This window comes from Ranitomeya variabilis, chromosome 5 (genome assembly GCF_051348905.1).
Source record: "Ranitomeya variabilis isolate aRanVar5 chromosome 5, aRanVar5.hap1, whole genome shotgun sequence".
In the NCBI taxonomy this organism is placed as follows: Eukaryota; Metazoa; Chordata; class Amphibia; order Anura; family Dendrobatidae; genus Ranitomeya; species Ranitomeya variabilis.
This window is the reverse complement of record NC_135236.1, coordinates 617,013,484-617,037,340: the sequence shown is the minus strand read 5'-3', so window position 1 is coordinate 617,037,340 and position 23,857 is coordinate 617,013,484. Positions and strand designations below refer to the sequence as shown.

Genomic DNA, 23,857 nt, shown 5'->3' with positions numbered 1-23,857 from the left:
TAGCGTGTGCTGAAACTGGCACGCGCTAGCGATGAGTTACAGGCGAAATTTACATTGCTGTCAATGGGTGCGCTAACGGACCCGTTGCACGGCGTTAATTGCGACATTTTCGCTGTGCAACGCTGTCCGTTAGCGATCACCCAATAACGCAATGTGAACCTAGCCTTACAGGTATACAGTGGCATGTAACAGTCTGGGCACCTCTGGTCAAAACTACTATTATTGTGAACAGTTAAGCAAGTTGAAGATGAGATGATCTCTAAAATGGGCTAAAGTTAAAGATGACACATTTCCTTTGTATTTTTGGCAAAAAAATATATATACACTCACCGGCCACTTTATTAGGTACACCTGTCCAACTTCTTGTTAACACTTAATTTCTAATCAGCCAATCACATGGCGGCAACTCAGTGCATTTAGGCATGTAGACATGGTCAAGACAATCTCCTGCAGTTCAAACCGAGCATCAGTATGGGGAAGAAAGGTGATTTGAGTGCCTTTGAACGTGGCATGGTTGTTGGTGCCAGAAGGGCTGGTCTGAGTATTTCAGAAACTGCTGATCTACTGGGATTTTCACGCACAACCATCTCTAGGGTTTACAGAGAATGGTCTGAAAAAGAAAAAAAATCCAGTGAGCGGCAGTTCTGTGGGCGGAAATGCCTTGTTGATGCCAGAGGTCAGAGGAGAATGGGCAGACTGGTTCGAGCTGATAGAAAGGCAACAGTGACTCAAATCGCCACCCGTTACAACCAAGGTAGGCCTAAGAGCATCTCTGAACGCACAGTGCGTCGAACTTTGAGGCAGATGGGCTACAGCAGCAGAAGACCACACCGGGTACCACTCCTTTCAGCTAAGAACAGGAAACTGAGGCTACAATTTGTATAAGCTCATCGAAATTGGACAGTAGAAGATTGGAAAAACGTTGCTTGGTCTGATGAGTCTCGATTTCTGCTGCGACATTCGGATGGTAGGGTCAGAATTTGGCGTAAACAACATGAAAGCATGGATCCATCCTGCCTTGTATGGAGCATCTTTGGGATGTGCAGCCGACAAATCTGCGGCAACTGTGTGATGCCATCATGTCAATATGGACCAAAATCTCTGAGGAATGCTTCCAGCACCTTGTTGAATCTATGCCACGAAGAATTGAGGCAGTTCTGAAGGCAAAAGGGGGTCCAACCCGTTACTAGCATGGTGTACCTAATAAAGTGGCCGGTGAGTGTATATATTTATACATACATATAAATATAGTAATTTTTACATTTTACAAAAAGGAAGATGGTCTGATGCAAAAATGTGGGCACTATTGGAGATTTGCATGCTCACATAACTTTGACCAAGATTTCAGACCTTAATTAACCTGTCATGTTATGGCTTGTTCTCTACCATCGTTAGGAAAGGCCAGGTGAAGCAAATTTCCCAGCTTTATAAAAACCCAGCCTCCTCTAAACTTGCGCCAAAAAACTGCACCCATGGGTTCTGCTAAGCTGCTGCCCTTTCCTCAGTTTGAAATGTAATTAAGATATGACAGTTAACAGTAGAGGCCAAGATAAGGTTTGGAAGACCAAGAAAAATTTCAGTGAGAGCTGCTTGTAGGATTGTTATAGAGGCAAATCAGAACCCCCACTTAACTGCAAAAGACCTTAGGAAAGATTTAGCAGACTCTAGAGTTGTGGTACGTTGTTCTACTGTTCAGAGACACCTGCACAAATATGGCCTTCATGGAACAGTTATCAGAAGAAGACCTCTCTTGCGTTCTCACCATAAAATTCAGCTTCAGAAGTATGCAAAAGAACATCTGAACAAGTCTGATAGATTTTGGAAACAAGTCCTGTGGACAGATGATGTTAAAAGAGAACTCTCTGGCCACAATGATCAAAGGTACAGTGGGGCAAAAAAGTATTTAGTCAGTCAGCAATAGTGCAAGTTCCACCACTCAAAAAGATGAGAGGCGTCTGTAATTTACATCATAGGTAGACCTCAACTATGGGAGACAAACTGAGAAAAAAAATCCAGAAAATCACATTGTCTGTTTTTTTATCATTTTATTTGCATTTTATGGTGGAAAATAAGTATTTGGTCAGAAACAAAATTTCATCTCAATACTTTGTAATATATCCTTTGTTGGCAATGACAGAGGTCAAATGTTTTCTGTAAGTCTTTACAAGGTTGCCACACACTGTTGTTGGTATGTTGTCCCATTCCTCCATGCAGATCTCCTCTAGAGCAGTGATGTTTTTGGCTTTGCGCTTGGCAACACGGACTTTCAACTCCCTCCAAAGGTTTTCTATAGGGTTGAGATCTGGAGACTGGCTAGGCCACTCCAGGACCTTGAAATGCTTCTTACGAAGCCACTACTTCGTTGCCCTGGCGGTGTGCTTTGGATCATTGTCATGTTGAAAGACCCAGCCACGTTTCATCTTCAATGCCCTTGCTGATGGAAGGAGGTTTGCACTCAAAATCTCACGATACATGGCCCCATTCATTCTTTCATGTACCCGGATCAGTCGTCCTGGCCCCTTTGCAGAGAAACAGCCCCAAAGCATGATGTTTCCACCACCATGCTTTACAGTAGGTATGGTGTTTGATGGATGCAACTCAGTATTCTTTTTCCTCCAAACACGACAAGTTGTGTTTCTACCAAACAGTTCCAGTTTGGTTTCATCAGACCATAGGACATTCTCCCAAAACTCCTCTGGATCATCCAAATGCTCTCTAGCAAACTTCAGACGGGCCCAGACATGTACTGGCTTAAGCAGTGGGACACGTCTGGCACTGCAGGATCTGAGTCCATGGTGGCGTAGTGTATTACTTATGGTAGGCCTTGTTACATTGGTCCCAGCTCTCTGCAGTTCATTCACTAGGTCCCCCCGCGTGGTTCTGGGATTTTTGCTCACCGTTCTTGTGATCATTCTGACCCCACGGGGTGGGATTTTGCGTGGAGCCCCAGATCGAGGGAGATTATCAGTGGTCTTGTATGTCTTCCATTTTCTAATTATTGCTCCCACTGTTGATTTCTTCACTCCAAGCTGGTTGGCTATTGCAGATTCAGTCTTCCCAGCCTGGTGCAGGGCTACAATTTTGTTTCTGGTGTCCTTTGACAGCTCTTTGGTCTTCACCATAGTGGAGTTTGGAGTCAGACTGTCTGAGGGTGTGCACAGGTGTCTTTTTATACTGATAACAAGTTTAAACAGGTGCCATTACTACAGGTAATGAGTGGAGGAAAGAGGAGACTCTTAAAGAAGAAGTTACAGGTCTGTGAGAGCCAGAAATCTTGATTGTTTGTTTCTGACCAAATACTTATTTTCCACCATAAAATGCAAATAAAATGATAAAAAAAACAGACAATGTGATTTTCTGGATTTTTTTTTCTCAGTTTGTCTCCCATAGTTGAGGTCTACCTATGATGTAAATTACAGACGCCTCTCATCTTTTTAAGTGGTGGAACTTGCACTATTGCTGACTGACTAAATACTTTTTTGCCCCACTGTATGTGTGGAGAAAAAAAAGCACAGAATTTCAGGAAAAGAAAATCTCGCCAACCCTTATGCATGGGGGAGGATCATGTTTTGTGGTTGTGTTGCAGAAAATGGCACGTGGAACATTTCACGGGGAGAGAAAAGAATGGATTCAACAACATTTCAACAAATTGTTGATGCAAACATAACACCATCTGTAAAAAAGATGAAGTTGAAAAGAGGATGACTTATACAAATGGCTAATGATCCTTAACACATAACCAAATCCACAATAGACTACCTCTAAAGGTGCAAGCTGAAGGTTTTACAATGGCACTCACAGTCCCCTGATTTGAACATTCATTGAAAATCTGTAGCTAGACCTCAAAATAGCAGTGCATGCAAGACGACCTAGGAATCTCACAGAACTGGGAGAATTTTCCAAGGAAAAAAGGTTGAAAATCCCTCAAACAGAAAGTGAAAGACCCTTGCCAGGCTACAAAAAGCGTTTACAAGCTGTGATACTTTCAAAAGGGGGTGTTACTAGGTACTAACCATGAAGGGTGCCCAAAGTTTTGCATTGGCCCATTTTCATTTTTGGAATTTTTAAAATGTAAAAAAATGACTATATATATATATATATATATATATATATATATATATATTTTTTTTTTTTCCCCTAAAATACAAAGGACGTGTGGAAATGAAGGGTTATTGATAAATACAAAAATACTTGGTTGTCCAAAATGTACCATAGATGAATTAGATTTTTATCTGGGCAATCCAACCAGAAATAGTGGTAATGTTTTGGTCCCAAGGTGTGGCCCTTCATCAGACATCGATTGCTAATGTGATGCAGGGAGGTAAAGTATAGATGGAGACATTGCTGAAGAAATGCAATCTTGATCACAAGGCGTAGTGCACTGCACCTTATGATCAAGACCAAAACATTGGGACCGAAATGTTACTACTATTTTTTGTTGGATTGTCAAAATAAAAATCCAATCTATCTAAATTTTGGAGGGCCAGGTATCTTCACATTTTTGACTTTTAAATGTGTGTTTTCTTTGAAACGCTGCGGTATTTCAGATGAGTGATACACGGCTGAAATGATGGAGCCAGTCTCTTCTTCATGCTTCCTGTAGTTAATCGACTTTAGAAGTGATGTTCAAATGAGGCTGGAAGTGTTATGAACAGGTCTTAGCACTTCCACAGCCTCAGCTCCCAGCTTCAGTCTGAGCCTAACTGTGCCCTTTACTATATTATTGACAATTAGACAGCATGTCAATCATCTACTGGAGGGCGGAGTTAGGCTGTAAATGGAGCTGGGGCAATGGAAGTGCTCCCTCCCACCCTGAGCACTTCCAGCCTGATTTGAATATCACTCCTCAATTTGATTCCTTTGTAACAGAGCAGTGCCTTTGTTTAGTGAAGGTATGTATTCACTTGCATTCCTCTAACCTACACACATATAATTGGATTAGGGGGTAGAACGAGCAAGCGGATTCCTTTTAACAATCAGTTTTTTAATAGGGTTTTTGAAGATATGTAGTCTAAAGAAGACAACCCTTTTCTTCATGACAGTGCTTGGTAACATAACCAAAATGCCATTGGCACTAGTTGTAATGTTCTAAAACTTGAACTTTCTTTGGCTTTAACTAGCTTTGGGAAGCTCTGGAAGCCCGATCCGTTGTGTGATGGATAACACTGATGCCCAAGGGGCCATATTGACTTATAGTAGGATCCATCTGGCTCTCTGAGAGCTTGTCATTTTGATGGATGGAGAAAACAGTGCAGCCTGCACTTCCATAAAAAGTACCAAGACTGCAGAATTGACAGCAGTGTGAACAGAGGCTTATATCGCGCTTACCAACATTTGCTAACCCTATCATGTCTAATACGATGGTAGCTGCTTTCTGGGGGAAACTGTGTCTCTGAGATTTGGGGAATTGATGTCAGTTAGCCAAAACAACAGACATTCACTTGTTGCACAAACGTATTACTCTGTAATTTGACGTGTTTTCTAAAGCTACTTACTGGCTCAAGGAGGACATTGCTAGCCTGCAAACACTGAGATGGCACCCTCTGATTATAAGAACAGGAGCCGGTATGGAAATGGAGAAGGAGAGGGGTGCAGGAGCATGGACAGCCAACTCCGTGTATTGCATGGAACGGTTTTTGGGGCACTGTGGTCGACTCTTGATGGGGTGCTTTATTACTGCGTTCATTTATCTAATAAAAGGACTCCGTTATAGGGTCCACATGGCCCAATGCAATGGGATGGTAACAGCTTTTCCTCTTCGCATCCCCAGAAGTTGGGAGGTATGAGTGTACACAAATGTCCTTCCTGAAAGGCCATTTTATTGTTCTCCTTGGATACACAGAACTCTTGTGCACTTAAAGCAAATTTACAAACTGAAACTCCATTGATAATCCTGTTATTTTTACCTTGGAAACATTCATGAAACTGGGCTTTGCTGTTGATATTAAGCCAAGTGTTTTAATGGAACAGTTTACGAGCTGAGAGAGGATGTCACAGGCTGCTTCTGCCGATTCTGTGCAGCTATCCACCTGAAAAATAAGGAGAAAGAAAAGGAACAGTCAGATTTCACTTAGAATTAGCAAATTTGACTAAAGTGTGCTCCTGTTGCTAAATTTGGTGGATTTCACTCCTGTGATCTTCAGTTTACAGGGAACCTGTCGCCAGGATTTCTAGATCTAAACTGCTGCCACCTCCTGCGGTGTCGCTTAATTACAACCTGACTTTATACATCACCCAGACCATTTGCCTTTGATAGATGGGGTGGGTTAACAGGCTCACAGCAGGTGCCAAGGGTGGTCTCCTACTGGGAGAGTGATGTATAAGTTCATTTCTCCAGAAGAGTTGTAAGGATCGGATCACTAAAACAATTTTCTTTCTTACTTAATTGTATGCAGTTGGGACTAAAAGTCTTTTCTACAATTGGGTTTCATTAATGATGTTGCGTTGCCTCCTGTATTGCACCGTCTATTGCTTGTGCAGAATAAGTTACTGGCGGCGTCCACATTATCTTTATTTTTTCAGATTTGTTGAGGACATGATTTTGTGGCTCTGACCATTATACAGGTATGACAGGTTCTCCTGCTCCTGTTAGTGCAGTTTTCCTCACAGACTGCATAGTTCTCCACTTCTTAAAATGGCCGCCAGTGGAGGAGCGTGTGACCAGAGCTGTCTTCAGCCTTGTCCAATTGAAAACCTCACATGAGAAAACTGCTTTTTCTCTTGGGAGAGACTGATGGACATTGCATGAAGCCATTGACATGACATGACAGCCGTTGTATGAAGTGGAGAACTGTGCAGCCTGTGAGGAAAGCTACAGCAACAAGAGCAGGAGGAGAACCTGTCACACCTATATAATGGTAAGGGCCACAAAATCATGTCCACAACATATTCTGCAGCCAGCAATAGATGGTGCAATAGAGGTTGTAGGTTTATATATGGGACATCTGATGTGGGGACAGGTTCCCTTTAAGACTGGGATAGGAGTTAAACACAGAAATTCCAGGTGCCAGCAGCCAACATTTGAGGCAGCTTTGCAGTTTAGTGCATATTGCTATATTAAAGGGAACCTGTCACCAGAATAAACGCTATTAACCTGCAAATATGGGGTTAATGTGCAGGTTAATAGTGTGATTAACCCCCCTGAGGCCGGCACTTAGCCGAACACTGCGGGGAGAAAATGAACTTTATTCCTCCCGGCAGTGTTTGGGTTTCAGTCACGGGGGCGAGGGTTCAGTCATGGCGCTGAGAATACAGAGTGGCGACTGTAACTGCGCCCCCGACTCTGACTGACAGTCGACCCCAATGCAGAGCGAGAGTCAGTCCGGGCCGGGGGCGCTGTTACAGCGGCTGCTCTGTATACTCAGAGCCATGACTGAACTCGCCACCCCCGTGACTGAAACCCAAACGCTGCCAGGGGGTTAAAATTCATTTTCTCCTCGAAGCATTCGGCTGATTGCAGGTTAACACTATTAACCTAAAGATTAACCCCATATCTGCAGGTTTATAGTGTTTTTTTCGGTGACAGGTTCCCTTTAATGGGCTACATATAAAAAAAAGATATGCAGAATTTTACTATCTAACTCTGTGCAGAGAATTTACAAATCTGCATCAGATATAGTAAGAAATACATCAGCACAGAATGTTGGACCTATTTAGGTTTTAAAAGCAACCTATGGAGGTGGTCAATCCCTTTACAGGTAACTTTTCGACAGGTTTATAGTGAACTACCTAAAGCTCAGTTCTTAAAGAGAATCTGTGACCAGGTTTTTGCTTATGTATCTGAGCGCAGCATGACGTAGGGTCGGAAACCTTAATTCCAGGGATGTGTCACTTACTGGGCTGCTTGCCTCTGTTTTGATAAAATCCCTGTTTTATCTGCTGTAGATCAAACAGTGCCCTGAATGCTGAGCGCTGTATAACCCCATCCAAACCACTGATTGACATCTCTCTGGGAACACTGTGCTGCTAATCAGTGGTGGGTGCAAGTTTACACAGAGCTTATGAATATGGAGGACTACATGGCAGCAGGTTTACTAGTCCTCCAGTGATAATCTCTTGCTAATAAAACTGTGATTTTATTAAAATTACAGCAAGCATTCTAGTAAGAGACACATCACTGTAATCAGGGTCTCTGACCCTACATTATGCTGCTCTCAGATTAGGTTGTAAAAAGTTGGTGACAGATTCTCTTTAAAGGGTTGTTAGTGTTATGAACAATACCTTGAAACTAACATACTGAAGATGGTCAGCATGTTTTTTAATAATTTGCTGGATGAGGTCAGGGTGAATAGATTTTAGGTATGATGTAGCCGGCTGATTTAGTTCAAACTCAAACTTTCTCCATAACTCAGGGATATGGAAAACTTCATTCCAACGTCGGCAAACCGATGACGCACGAGCCCTGTCAACAAGTGTGAGGTACTGAAAGACGTGTAAGATGACGTGGTGCGGCAGACTCCCCCAGTCCAGCAGGCAGGACTGCATTTGAGACGTCTGGAGTGTAGGTGACGCAGAGTCCGTTTTTTGCTTCTTTAACGGTTTTGGTCCTTCAACAACTTGGCTGTCAATAGTCACAGTCAGTCTACCTCGTTTCATTCTGGAGAGAAATAAGAATGGGATAAAAGTAAAAATTAGGAAAACACGAACAAAATTGTAACGTACTCGTATGTCGACACATTCTGTAGTACATCAGCCATTATTCCTGTTATCACTACTGAAAAAACCCAAGCTGACTTCCAGAATCCATGCCTTGAATCCATGCATGTGTGTGAGGAGATAGTCCTAGTGGTGGCTCCACTTTTGTTTTTCCTGGCTATCAGGTATGGACTGAAGGTACCCAGCTATCCTTGGTGTCCTGTCTACCATGCCCAACTGCACACTACTCCCCAACCTTTCTATACTTCACCCATGAAGACTAGGACAACTAGAACCTACCTACTCTCTGCCACCTGGACACCAGTTACATGCCTACATGTCCAACTTAGTCTCACTGGACTATATATGCTTCCCTTCCCACTAATCACAAGTCCTAACCAAGCTAAACACTGGACACCAAGGGCCCGATTCATCATGGCATGTCCGCCAGTTTTTTTTGGCTTGACTACTAGTGATGAGCGAGCATACTCGCTGCTCGGGTTTTTCCGAGCATGCTCGGGTGGTGTCCGAGTGTTTGTGACTGCTCGGATTTAGTTTTTGTTGACGCACCTGCATGATTTGCGGCTGCTTGACAGGCTGAATACATGTGGGAATTCCCTGGCAACCAGGCAATCCCCACATGTACTCAGTCTGGCTAGCAGCCGTAAATCATGCAGCTGCGTCAACAAAAACTAAATCTCCGAGCAGTCACAAACACTCGGACACCACCTGAGCATGCTCGGAAAAACCCGAGCAATGAGTATACTCGCTCATCACTAATGGCTACCTCTCAATCAATAGCTTTGTGATTTGTGACAAACTCATCAAACGATTTGCGCCTTTTTTCGAGTTGTCTTTTGTGGTTTTGCTAGTTTTGCGATGTCAACGTCAAAGTGGCTTTTCCAGATATTTTAGAAACTTTTTAAAAAGTCGCAAAATTTTGCGCAACCGCACTCCATTTTCTCACTGGAGTGACTTTATTGTATGGCAATTAATTTGACGTCACTTTCACAAATTTTTACAAAATGTGCAAATGTTTGTTCTAACAAGTTGCACATTTTTTTTTGACAGAATAAAGCAAAATTTTGTCTTTGCGCAATATTTATGAACCACAAGTGTCATTTTGGTTCATTTTGCACAAAAAAAATCAGCAAATACCATAAGTCAGAAGTGAAAGGTGATGTAAAAAAATGCAAATGATGAATCGGGGCCAAAGTAGCTCCTCTAACAGCGACCAGTAATCAGTGGACATAAGACCATCTAGTTTTCCAAAGGATGTTAGGTCACGAGTCACGACCTATCACTGGGAACCCTCCCTAACTATAATCCAAGAAAATAAACCAACTTAACCCGCAGGACAATTTATAGAGGATGTGAATGTGTTGCAGTTAAGTGGATCCAGTAAGGGCGTGTTCAGACAACCACATAAACTGGACCAAAATCGGACCACAATATACAGATTGGCCTGCGGATCTCCTGACCCAAGCTTTTATGCTGTCACGCTCAGGTCTGGAAGCGCGTCAGCCAGTCCGTGAAGTGCGGCTGTCACGCTCAGGTCGGGAAGCCCGCCAGCCAGTCCATGCAGTGCGGCTGTCTCGCTCAGGTCGGGAAGCCCGCCAGTCAGTCCGTGCAGTGCGGCTGTCGTGCTCAGGTCGGGAAGGCCAGCAGTCAGTCTGTGCAGTGCGGCTGTCATGCTCAGGTCGAGAAGCACGCCAGCCAGTGCATGCAGTGCGGCTGTCACGCTCAGAACGGGGAGCACGCCAGCCAGTCTGTGCAGTGCGGCTGTCACACTCAGGTCGGGAAGCCCGCCAGCCAGTCCATGCAGTGCGGCTGTCGCGCTCAGGTCTGGAAGCACGCCAGCCAGTCTGTGCAGTGCGGCTATCACGCTCAGGTCGGGAAGCACGCCAGCCAGTTCGTGCAGTGCGGCTGTCACGGTCAGGTCGGGAAGCACACCAGCCGGTCTGTGCAGTGTGGCTGTCACGCTCAGATCGGGAAGCGCACCAGCCAGTCCATGCAGTGCGGCTGTCACGCTCAGGTCAGGAAGCGCACCAGCCAGTCCATGCAGTGCAGCTGTCACATTCAGGTCAGGAAGCCCGCCAGCGAGTCCGTGCAGTGCGGCTGTCGCGCTCAGGTCGGGAAGCCCGCCAGCCAGTCCGTGCAGTGCGACTGTCATGCTCAGGTTGGGAAGCGCACCAGCCAGTCCGTGCAGTGCGGCTGTCACGCTCAGGTCGGGAAGCCCGCCAGCCAGTCCATGCAGCCAGCCAGTCCGTGCAGTGTGGCCTGATCTCGGCCAGATTTGTACAGTCGTCTGATTACACCCCACCACCCCATTCCTCCACACAATCTGGGAAATAGTTACCAGTCTTCTCTAAATTGAGCGCGGCAGCTTTAATTGAACCAATGTTGTTTAATTTATAAGGCTGTTCTGAGGATCTATATATTGAACCGTTATTCTCAGCTGGGCGAGTTTTCACATAGCCCAGTAGAGCTCTTAAGGCTACGTTCACACGATCCTTTTTTCACTGCGGATTTTTCAGGTCCTTTTTTTGCAAAATCCGCAGTGAAATCCGCAGTTCTTTTCACTGCGGTTTTTGATCCTTTTTCTGCTGCGGATTCCACTGCGGGTTTCCAACTGCAGTTTCCTATTGGTGCTGCTGGAAACCCGCAGCGGAATCCGCAGAAAGAAGTGACATGGTACTTATTTTTTCCGCAGGCAAATCCGCGCGGATTTCCCTGCGAAAAAAAGGATCGTCGGCACAGCGGGTTTTGTTTTCCATTGGGTTACATTGTACTGTAACCTGCATGGAAAAAGGATGCGGATCCGCAGCTGCAATTCCGCTGCGGATCCGCACCAAAAACCGCACCGTGTGAACGTAGCCTCACTATTCCATCAAGCCTATAAGCAATACATGGAAAGGCAGCATCCACCACTCCATGCTGATGGAGCAGTCCTGTTTCCATGAGATTGCTGGTGATCTCAGAGTTCAGAGGGGAAGCCATTACCTATCTTGTGAATAGGTTATAACATGCCAGATTGGGAATGGCCCCATCCTAACACTGGACGACTAGTATGTTCTATATCGGGTCTACATATATGAGGCAGCCTCAGGAGTCAATCAAACAATTGCAAGTTTAAGTCCCCAAATGGGACTACAATTAAGAAAAAAAATAAGAAAAAAATTTGAATCACCCCTCTTCTCCCCAGTGAAAAAAAAAAAAAACATCCCTGCTTCCATAGGTGTCTAATCTATAAAATCAATAAAAGTAAAAGGTTATTATCAAACTGCTGCATTAACCCCAAAATAGTGTGAATACAACTGTCAGTTCACCTTGCAAAAATCAAGCCCCAACACAGCTCTACCAAAACAAAAACTTTCAGGGCATTGGAATATGGCGACACACGCAACTTTTTTTTTTTTTTTTACAAATTTCCATATTTTTTTTCACCACTTATATTAAAAATTATGCACGTTTAGTAACAGCAAAATCAGACTGACCTTGAGAATCATATTGCCAGGTCATTTTTACAGCAAAATGAATGGCGTAAAAATAAGACACAAAAAACAATTGAGGAATTGCATTTTTTTTTTTTTGCAATTTTATAGCAATTTTTTCATAGTTTCCAGTACATTGAATTGTAAAACGAGTGGTATCATCTCAGAACTACAACTTGTCCTGCAAAATGCAAGATGTCTGTTGACAAATAAAGAGTTAAGAATCTCGGAAGAAGGGGGAGGAAAAAACAAAAATGCAAAATCGCCCGGACGGAATGGGGTTAATAGGTTGAATATATACACTTTCTGTATATACCCTATATTCACTATTATAAATATATTGTATGTCATTTTTCGACCCATTTTCACAAAACATTTTGTTTAAATCAATTTACACTTAAAGAGGTTGTCCTCTTTAACTTGTTAAACTTGTTATTCCAAGATCTATTGAGTAAAATGAACTTTTGTTCGTGGAAAAACCCCTTTAATGAAAATAAAAATTTTGCTCAGATATTTAAATTTCCAGATTTGTGCAATTTTCCTTTACATCAAAAAAACAGAAAAATCTAAGTAGATTTCACAGACAGAAGAAAAGATTGAAATGGATTGCTATAATACAGATCAGCGGAGTCAATGGCAGTTTTAAAATGGATGTTAAATAACATTTTAAAATGGCAGCGGTATTTTTATTGTAACGTGGTAATTTATTGCGGTATGTTTTTAAAGGCGTTTTCCGGCTGCAATGTTTTATGTTTAATTCTGAGCATATTTGTTTTTGGCAGATATTCCTATTGGAAAAATTCCCATAAAAAACATCATATGGTACCTAAAAAATACCAGTAAATAGCTGCAAACAAAAACATTACAGAGCAGAGTTATGAAAATGTCTACAGTAAAATGTTGTCACCAAAAGCAACCAATTACCGCACAGCTTTATTTTTTAAATAAAGAATGTAAAATGAAAGCTGCACTGTGATTGGTTGGGGCAGTAAAAACCATTTATCTTTTAGACAATTTCAACATTGGGAGACTATCATGCCCAATATGCTGTTAACCCCACATCTGAAGGTTAATCTGCAGGTTAACAGCGTTTCAAAGCTGCCTGGCCGCTACATTGAAAGCCTGGCTGTCGGAAGGAAATGAACAGAATGCTAGGGCTTTCAGTCATAGAGGCGCGGCTTCCGTCACTGCTCAGTACATACTGAGGGGCAGCTGTGACCACGGTCCTGGCACTGACTGACAGTCGGCTCAACAACGCTTCAGTACAGAGGCGGCAGTCAGTCAGAATTAGGTTGTGTTTACAGCTAAAGCTAATTATGTTCTGATCGGTGACTGAACTCCGCCCTCTATGACTGAAAGCCGGAGGACACAAGCAAGAATAAACTTCATTAGAAGTTATCCAGCACAACACTTTTAAAGCTGCGCTCCCATTAAGTTTTTTTTTCTTCTTCTAAATCTGTGTATGTAGTGTAGTGTCAGTGTGTTAAAATACTCACCTACCGCTGCCTTCTCTAGCATCCAGCATCGTTCTTCTCCTCTTCTCAGTGATGTCACCACTCTTCAGATGACACTGAGCTCTATGTGTGAGCAATATAAGCCTATGGATCTTCCTTTTGGCGCACCATAGATTTACATTGTAAAAGATGCTTCCGGGTCACGCATAGAGCATAGAGTGAGCCGGAGGGTCTGAAGGACGGTGATGTCGCTGAGAAGTGGAGCGGAATGGTTGCTGGATCATGGAGAAAGCAGTAGTAGGAGAGTATATTAACACACTCTACATTACATACACATTCACAGGTTTAGTTAAAAAAAACTTAAAGGGACTCTGTCACCTGAATTTGGCTGGCTATGTAAATGCCCTGTTTTCGGTCCGATAGGCGATGTTTCTTCTTTTTTCCTCCACCCCATCCTTCCCCGCTGTCCGCAATATTTTCCGGAATTGGAGTAGGTGCCCTCCATAGTTCGCGCGTGCGCAATGCAATCTTGTCTCGCTCACGTGCAGTATGCTTGGCCCATCTGCGGGCAAAGCCGAAAAGCATTACTGCACATGCGCCGGTGCACTTTGTCCCGGAACACAGAGAAATACTTCCGGAACATAGTGCACTGGCACATGCACAGTAATGCTTTTCGGCTTTGCCCGCAGATGGGCAAAGCATTCTGCGCGTGCGCGAGACAAGATTGCATTGCGCACGCGCGAACTATGGAGGACACCTACCCCAATTCCGGAAAATACTGCAGACAGCGGGGAAGGATGGGGTGGAGGCAAAAAGAAGGAACACCGCCCATCGGACCGAAAACAGGGCATTTACATAGCCAGCCAAATTCAGGTGACAGAGTCCCTTTAAGTTTTTTTAAACTAAAACTGTGAATGTGTATGTAATGTAGAGTGTGTTAATATACTCTCCTACAACCGCTTTCTCCGTGATCCAGCAGCCATTCCGCTCCACTTCTCAGCGACATCACCGTCCTTCAGACCCTCCGGACACAGGACATTTACATAGCCCGTCAAATTCAGGTGACAGAGTCCCTTTAAGAGGGGTTCTTTAACTTACATAAAAAAACAACTAAATGCTGTAGTTCACGTTAAACTACAATAAAACAAGTGACAAACCTTGTAGTCACATCTCCTATTTTCCTAGAGTAAGAAGTTATAGCTTGTACTTGATGGATGAACTGAGGTAGCCGCTGCCATGGGGCATTCACCGGCATCCGTCCACTTTGACCTCCTACCTCAGCAGAATACCATAAAAACAAGCCAATCAGAATATATTAAGACTGGGACAAGACACATTTAACAGAGGCCACAAACCACATGCACACAAATGTCCAGGAATGGTCGCGAGGAGACAATTCAGAAATTACAAACATAAAAATGGTTAAAACAACAAGTATAATAAAAAAGTGAAAAGATTTTCAATTGAGTCAACGAACCAACCATTAAAGATCATATTAAATGTTGTTACAATATGTTCTGTACGATGAAGTGAAATGTGTGAGAAGAGCCTTATTTTAAACCAAGGGCCCTATTCCTTATTACATTTGTGCTTTTTTTGTCCAGACTGTGGTATTTTTATTTGTGCCTTATTCTTCTTTTAATTTGCTCCTTTTTAACCATTTTTTTTGTTGATTTTCTATCTACATTCGCCACTATGGGCCGAGTTTAAGGTTTCCAGATGTTTTTTTGCCTGATTTTTAAAATATTACAAAATTTGTTGCAAATGAGTTCCCATGCCCCTCTCTGGAGTGACTTAATGTGACTGATTTTGACACAAATTTTATAGCATTTTAAGCTGAACATGCTGCGTCATGTGCACAAAAATTGCACAGAGTACAAAAATAAAGAGCATATTTTTATTTTACGCAACATTTATGATCTAAATGCGCCATTTTGAAGACTATGGTGCAAAAACGTCAATGAAAACTCCAAAACAAAAAAATAAATGGAAATGATCAATCGAGCTCTAAAAACCTGAGCTATAGTCCCTAATTCTTAATTTGCGATTTTTAACTTTTTTTATCATGTGGGATTCATTGCTGTTTTCTGTATCAAATTCATTAAAATGGCGCACACGGTTCATGATTGTTGCTCAAAGTCAGAAACGGTCTTTTTTATTTTAGTTTTTAACTTTTTTTTAGTTGTTTTAGCTCACAAAGCCACACATTTTGCAAAATTGCCTCAAAATTCCAGACATTCCGGAGAAAACTTGAGTACCTTTGCGACAAATTTTGCAACTTTTTCCAGAAAACATGTGGAAACACTTAAATCTGTTCACAATGGTGAACTAAAAAGAAACCCCATGTGAACCTATACAGCTCTGGCAAAAATTAAGAGACCACTGCAAAATGTTCAGTTTGTCTGATTTTTCTCTTTATAGGTATATTTTTGAGTAAAATGTAAACTGTTTATTCTATAAACTTCTGACAACATGTCTCGGAAACAACAATACTAATGTTATAACTCAGGAAGAGTTCAGAAATCAATATTTTGTGGAATAACCATGATTTTTAATCACAGCTTTCATGCGTCTTGGCATGCTTTCCATCAGTCTTTCACACTGCTTCTGGCGCAAAAATGTAAGCAGTTCTTCTTTGTTTGATGGCTTGTGACTATCCATCATCCTCTTGATTACACTCCAGAGGTTTTCAATGGGGTTCAGGTCTGGACATCGGGCTGCCCATGACAGGGTTTTGATGTGGTGGTCTCTTAATTTTTGCCAGAGCTGTATATATTGGACTTCAAAAAAGGCACAAATAGAAAAATGCATATGGGATAAATAAAAAAAAGACGCAAAACACTAAACACATAGATGCAAAAATGGATTGAGCCCCTGTATGCCCTATGTGCGCTTCACTTTGACTTTCCACAGAATAAGCCAACAAAAGAGTTAGTTACTGCTCTGCAGTAAGGCCTGACTTTAGTTTTGGTTCGAGTCAAAGGTATTCAGGGGTAAACACATGAAAAAAGTCGTAAAATCAATTTTGTGAACCATTTGGGTAAGTGACCACATCCATACTTGTATTATAAACTTGCAAGTAAGCATATAACTGGAACTAAGAAGTCCAATCTGTACTGGGGGAAAAAATGACTGATGATGGCTGAATAACACAGCAATCATCTGTTGGTAACAATGCAGGCTCAGCTGCTGAGGCTCCTTCAAAGATAGGAACATGACATCTGATGCAAGACTAAGTCATTGAACTTGCGGGGGTTAAAGGTAAAAAGAACACTTCAAAAATACTTTGAATACTCTTCTTATTCACTTCAATGTCAAATCATTTTTGCTGTGTAAATTAGTTGTTAAGCATTTTTTCCTCACAGTAACATAAGGATCAAAGACTGTGCAAAATGGTGTCATTCAGGTAAACTAAACTTTGCAAGCATGTGGAATTCCAAACACTGAATTTAGAGTCACCCTTACGTTTGGAGATAAGTATTTAAGGGTTTATCCACTTTTGTACACTGTCAGATTCTAATTTAACTTATTCTGCAGACAGAAATAGCACCTTAGAGAGGGCATGAACCAAAGGTAGACAACCCCCTTTAAAGACTAGGAAGTAAAGCACTACATTGTTATTTCTGCCAGTCCTCTACAAGTGCTTCTCCCAAAATTTAAATATCATCAAAAAGTTAATTTATTTCAATTCTTCAATACAAAAGTGAAACTCATATATTAGAGACATACAAACAGGGTGATCTATTTCAAGTGTTTATTTCTGTTAATGTTGATGATTATGGCTTACAGCCAATGAAAACTCAAAAGTCATCATCACAGTAAATTAGAATACTTTATAACACCAGCTTGAAAAATTATTTTAAAATCCGAAATGTTGGCCTCCTGAAATGTATGTTCAGTAAATGCACTCAATACTTGGTCGGGGTTCCATTTGCATCAATTACTGCTTCAATGCATCGTGGCATGGAGACAATGAGCCAGTGGCACTGCTGAGGGGATATGTAAGCCCAGATTGCTTTCATAGCAGTCTAGTAGCCTACAACTCATCTGCATCGTTGGGTCTGGTGTCTCTCATCTTCCTCTTGATAATACCCCATAGAACAGGTGAGTTTCCTGGCCAATCAAGCACAGTGGTACTGTTGTTTGTAAACCAGGTATTGGTACTTTTGGCAGTGTGGACCGGTGACAAGTCCTGCTGGAGAATGAAATTTGAATTTCCAAGAAGCTTGTCGGCAGAGGGAAGCATGAAGTGCTCTAAAATTTCCTGGTAGACGGCTGCACTGACATTGGTCTTGATAAAACACAGTGGACCTACACCAGCAGATGACATGGCTCCACAACCCATCACTGATTGTGGAAACTTCACACTAGACCTCAAGCAGCTTGGATTGTGGCCTCTCCACTCTTCCTCCAGACTCTGGGACCTTGATTTCCAAATGAAATGCAAAATTTACTTTCATCTGAACACAACACCTTGGACCACTGAGCAAGTTCATTCCTTTTTCTCCTTGGCCCAGGTTTTGTGTTGTTTATTCATCATGAGTGGCTTGACACAAGGAATGCGACACTTGTAGTCCATGTCCTGGCTACGTCTGTATGGTTGCTCATGAAGCAATGACTCCAGCAGCAGTCCACTCCTTGTGATTATCCCCTAAATGTTTGCATGTCTGTTGTGAATTTGGATTCTGGGCTCCCCCGGTGGCTACTGGTGGAATTGAACTGGTGTCTTCATCTTCTCTGTTCACCTGTTCCCATCAAGATGTGGGAGTCGCTATATAACCTGGCTGCTCTGTTAATTGCTTGCCGGTCAACAATGTTATCAGAAGCCTCTCTGTGCTTGTTCCTGCTCCTAGACAACTACTAGATAAGTTGGACTCTTGTCCATGTTTGTTTTTGCATTTTTGTTCCAGTTCACAGCTGTAGTTTCGTTACTGTGTCTGGAAAGCTCTTGTGAACAGGAATTGCCACTCTGGTGTTATGAGTTAATGCCAGAGTTTTAAAGTAATTTCTGGATGGTGTTTTGATAGGGTTTTCAGCTGACCATGAAAGTGTCCTTTCTGTCTTCTGCTATGTAGTAAGTGGACCTCAAATTTGCTAAACCTATTTTCATACTACGTTTGTTATTTCATCTTAATTCACCGCCAATACATGTGGGGGGCCTCTGTCTCCTTTCGGGGTATTTCTCTAGAGGTGAGCTAGGACTGATATTTTCCTCTGCTAGCATTATTTAGTCCTCCGGCTGGTGCTGGGCATCTAGAATCAACGTAGGCATGCTACCCGGCCACTGCTAGTTGTGCGTTAGGTTTAGTTCATGGTCAGCTCAGTTCCCATCTTCCAAGAGCTAGTTCCTATATATATGCTGATGCTATGTTCTCTTGCCATTGAGAACATGACAGTTTGACCGGCCCCCTAAAGGGTTAAAATCCTTGGCTGAGAAAGGAGAGAAATAAGAAGTCTGCTGAGATTTTTTTTTTTTTTTTTTTCTCCTTCTAATCTTTGAATGGCTCTGTGTCCACCTGTTTGTAATGGATCTTCAGAGTGTAACTGCAGGTTTGAATAATCTCGCCACGAAGGTACAAAATTTGCAAGACTTTGTTTGTCATGCACCTGTATCTGAGCCGAGAATTCCTTTGCCGGAATTTTTCTCGGGGAATAGATCTGGGTTTCAGAATTTTCGAAATAATTGCAAATTATTTTTGTCCCTGAAATTTCGCTCTGCCGGAGACCCTGCACAGCAGGTCAGGATTGTGATTTCCTTGCTCCGGGGCGACCCTCAAGACTGGGCTTTTTCATTGACACCAGGGGATCCTGCGTTGCTCAATGTGGATGCGTTTTTTCTGGCCTTGGGGTTGCTTTATGACGAACCTCATTTGGAGCTTCAGGCAGAAAAAACTTTGATGTCCCTATCTCAGGGGCAAGATGAAGCGGAAATTTACTGCCAAAGATTCCGTAAATGGTCTGTGCTTACTCAGTGGAATGAGTGCGCCCTGGCGGCGACTTTCAGAGAGGGTCTCTCTGATGCCATTAAGGATGTTATGGTGGGGTTCCCTGTGCCTGCGGGTCTGAATGAGTCCATGACAATGGCTATTCAGATCGATAGGCGTTTGCGGGAGCGCAAACCAGTGCACCATCTGGCGGTGTCCACTGAGAAGTCGCCAGAGAGTATGCAGTGTGATAGAATTCTGTCCCGAAGCGAGCGGCAGAATTTTAGACGGAAAAATGGGTTGTGTTTCTATTGTGGTGATTCTACTCATGTTATATCAGCATGCTCTAAGCGCACTAAAAAGCTTGATAAATCTGTTTCCATTTGCACCTTACCGTCTAAGTTTATTCTATCTGTGACCCTGATTTGCTCTTTGTCATCTATTACCACGGACGCCTATGTCGACTCTGGCGCCGCTTTGAGTCTTATGGATTGGTCCTTTGCCAAACGCTGTGGGTATGATTTAGAGCCTTTGGAGACTCCTATTCCTCTGAAGGGGATTGACTCCACCCCATTGGCTAATAATAAACCACAATACTGGACACAAGTAACTATGCGTATTAATCCGGATCACCAGGAGATTATTCGCTTTCTGGTGCTGTATGATCTACATGATGATTTGGTGCTAGGATTGCCTTGGCTGCAATCTCACAACCCAGTCCTCGACTGGAGAGCTATGTCTGTGTTGAGCTGGGGATGTAAGGGGGCTCATGGGGATGTACCTGTGGTTTCCATTTCATCATCTATTCCCTCTGAAATTCCTGAGTTCCTGTCTGACTATCGTGACGTCTTTGAAGAATCCAAGCTTGGTTCGTTACCTCCGCACCGAGAGTGCGATTGTGCCATAGATTTAATCCCGGGTAGTAAATACCCAAAGGGTCGTTTGTTTAATCTGTCTGTGCCTGAACATGCTGCTATGCGAGAATATATAAAGGAGTCCTTGGAAAAGGGACATATTCGTCCATCGTCATCTCCCTTAGGAGCCGGTTTTTTCTTTGTGTCAAAAAAAGACGGCTCTTTGAGACCATGTATCGATTATCGGCTTTTGAACAAAATCACTGTTAAATATCAATACCCATTGCCGTTGCTGACTGATTTGTTTGCTCGCATAAAGGGGGCCAAGTGGTTCTCTAAGATTGACCTTCGTGGGGCGTATAATTTGGTGCGAATCAGGCAGGGGGATGAGTGGAAAACCGCATTTAATACGCCCGAGGGCCACTTTGAGTATTTAGTGATGCCTTTTGGTCTTTCAAATGCTCCGTCAGTTTTCCAGTCCTTTATGCATGATATTTTTCGCGATTATTTGGATAAATTTATGATTGTGTATCTGGATGATATTCTGATTTTTTCGGATGACTGGGACTCTCATGTCCAGCAAGTCAGGAGGGTTTTCCAGGTTTTGCGGTCTAATTCTTTGTGTGTGAAGGGTTCTAAGTGTGTTTTTGGGGTACAGAGGATTTCCTTTTTGGGATATATTTTTTCTCCCTCTTCCATTGAAATGGATCCTGTCAAGGTTCAAGCTATTTGTGATTGGACGCAGCCCTCTTCTCTTAAGAGTCTTCAGAAATTTTTGGGCTTTGCTAACTTTTATCGTCGATTTATTGCTGGTTTTTCGGATATTGCTAAGCCATTGACCGATTTGACTAAGAAGGGTGCTGATGTTGCTGATTGGTCCCCTGACGCTGTGGAGGCCTTTCGGGAGCTTAAGCGCCGTTTTTCCTCTGCCCCTGTGTTGCGTCAGCCTGATGTTGCTCTACCTTTTCAGGTTGAGGTCGACGCTTCTGAGATCGGAGCTGGGGCAGTGTTGTCGCAGAAAAGTTCTGACTGCTCCGTGATGAGGCCTTGTGCCTTCTTTTCCCGTAAATTTTCGCCCGCTGAGCGGAATTATGATGTTGGGAATCGGGAGCTTTTGGCCATGAAGTGGGCTTTTGAGGAGTGGCGCCATTGGCTTGAGGGGGCCAGACATCAGGTGGTGGTATTGACTGACCACAAAAATTTGATTTATCTTGAGACCGCCAGGCGCCTGAATCCTAGACAGGCGCGCTGGTCATTATTTTTCTCTCGGTTTAATTTTGTGGTGTCATACCTACCGGGTTCTAAGAATGTTAAGGCGGATGCCCTTTCTAGGAGTTTTGAGCCTGACTCGCCTGGTAACTCTGAGCCCACAGGTATCCTTAAGGATGGAGTGGTATTGTCAGCCGTTTCTCCAGACCTGCGGCGGGCCTTGCAGGAGTTTCAGGCGGATAGACCGGATCGTTGCCCACCTGATAAACTGTTTGTTCCTGATGATTGGACCAGTAGAGTCATCTCTGAGGTTCATTCTTCTGCGTTGGCAGGTCATCCTGGCATTTTTGGTACCAGGGATTTGGTGGCAAGGTCCTTCTGGTGGCCTTCCCTGTCACGAGATGTGCGAGGCTTTGTGCAGTCTTGTGACGTTTGTGCTCGGGCCAAGCCTTGTTGTTCTCGGGCTAGTGGATTATTGTTGCCCTTGCCTATTCCTAAGAGGCCTTGGACGCACATCTCGATGGATTTTATTTCAGATCTGCCTGTTTCTCAGAAGATGTCTGTCATCTGGGTGGTGTGTGACCGTTTCTCTAAGATGGTCCATTTGGTTCCTCTGCCCAAGTTGCCTTCTTCTTCCGAGTTGGTTCCTCTGTTTTTTCAAAATGTTGTTCGTTTGCATGGTATTCCTGAGAATATCATTTCTGACAGAGGGACCCAATTCGTGTCTAGATTTTGGCGGGCATTCTGTGCTAGGATGGGCATAGATTTATCTTTTTCGTCCGCTTTCCATCCTCAGACGAATGGCCAGACCGAGCGGACTAATCAGACCCTGGAGACATATCTGAGGTGTTTTGTGTCTGCTGACCAGGATGATTGGGTTGCTTTTTTGCCATTGGCAGAGTTCGCTCTCAATAATCGGGCCAGCTCTGCCACTTTGGTGTCCCCGTTTTTCTGTAATTCGGGGTTTCATCCTCGATTTTCCTCTGGTCAGGTGGAATCTTCGGATTGTCCTGGAGTGGATGCTGTGGTGGAGAGATTGCATCAGATCTGGGGGCAGGTGGTGGACAATTTGAGGTTGTCCCAGGAGAAGACTCAGCTTTTTGCCAACCGCCACCGTCGTGTTGGTCCTCGGCTTTGTGTTGGGGATTTGGTGTGGTTGTCTTCTCGTTTTGTCCCTATGAGGGTCTCTTCTCCTAAGTTTAAGCCTCGGTTCATCGGCCCGTATAAGATATTGGAGATTCTTAACCCTGTTTCCTTCCGTTTGGACCTCCCTGCATCCTTTTCTATTCATAACGTTTTTCATCGGTCATTATTGCGCAGGTATGAGGTACCGGTTGTGCCTTCCGTTGAGCCTCCTGCTCCGGTGTTGGTTGAGGGTGAGTTGGAGTACGTTGTGGAGAAAATCTTAGACTCTCGTGTTTCCAGACGGAGACTCCAGTATCTGGTCAAGTGGAAGGGATACGGCCAGGAGGATAATTCTTGGGTGAATGCATCTGATGTTCATGCCTCTGATTTGGTTCGTGCCTTTCATAGGGCCCATCCTGATCGCCCTGGTGGTTCTGGTGAGGGTTCGGTGCCCCCTCCTTGAGGGGGGGGTACTGTTGTGAATTTGGATTCTGGGCTCCCCCGGTGGCTACTGGTGGAATTGAACTGGTGTCTTCATCTTCTCTGTTCACCTGTTCCCATCAAGATGTGGGAGTCGCTATATAACCTGGCTGCTCTGTTAATTGCTTGCCGGTCAACAATGTTATCAGAAGCCTCTCTGTGCTTGTTCCTGCTCCTAGACAACTACTAGATAAGTTGGACTCTTGTCCATGTTTGTTTTTGCATTTTTTGTTCCAGTTCACAGCTGTAGTTTCGTTACTGTGTCTGGAAAGCTCTTGTGAACGGGAATTGCCACTCTGGTGTTATGAGTTAATGCCAGAGTTTTAAAGTAATTTCTGGATGGTGTTTTGATAGGGTTTTCAGCTGACCATGAAAGTGTCCTTTCTGTCTTCTGCTATGTAGTAAGTGGACCTCAAATTTGCTAAACCTATTTTCATACTACGTTTGTTATTTCATCTTAATTCACCGCCAATACATGTGGGGGGCCTCTGTCTCCTTTCGGGGTATTTCTCTAGAGGTGAGCTAGGACTAATATTTTCCTCTGCTAGCATTATTTAGTCCTCCGGCTGGTGCTGGGCATCTAGAATCAACGTAGGCATGCTACCCGGCCACTGCTAGTTGTGCGTTAGGTTTAGTTCATGGTCAGCTCAGTTCCCATCTTCCAAGAGCTAGTTCCTATATAT

The 23,857-nt window shown here is 43.4% G+C and overlaps 1 protein-coding gene across 2 annotated transcripts in view; it reads right to left on the bottom strand.

The window, feature by feature from the left end:
• The window catches only part of LOC143776592 (F-box/LRR-repeat protein 21-like), a 46,304-nt gene that overhangs the window by 5,447 nt on the left and 17,000 nt on the right, over positions 1-23,857 (bottom strand). For both annotated transcript variants that reach the window (XM_077266099.1, XM_077266100.1), the window contains 2 exons: positions 8,221-8,596; positions 5,907-6,029 (listed from right to left, as the gene is read on the bottom strand). In XM_077266099.1, coding sequence (XP_077122214.1) covers positions 5,907-6,029; positions 8,221-8,596 — 499 coding nt within the window. The remainder of the gene's footprint in view (positions 1-5,906; positions 6,030-8,220; positions 8,597-23,857) is intronic.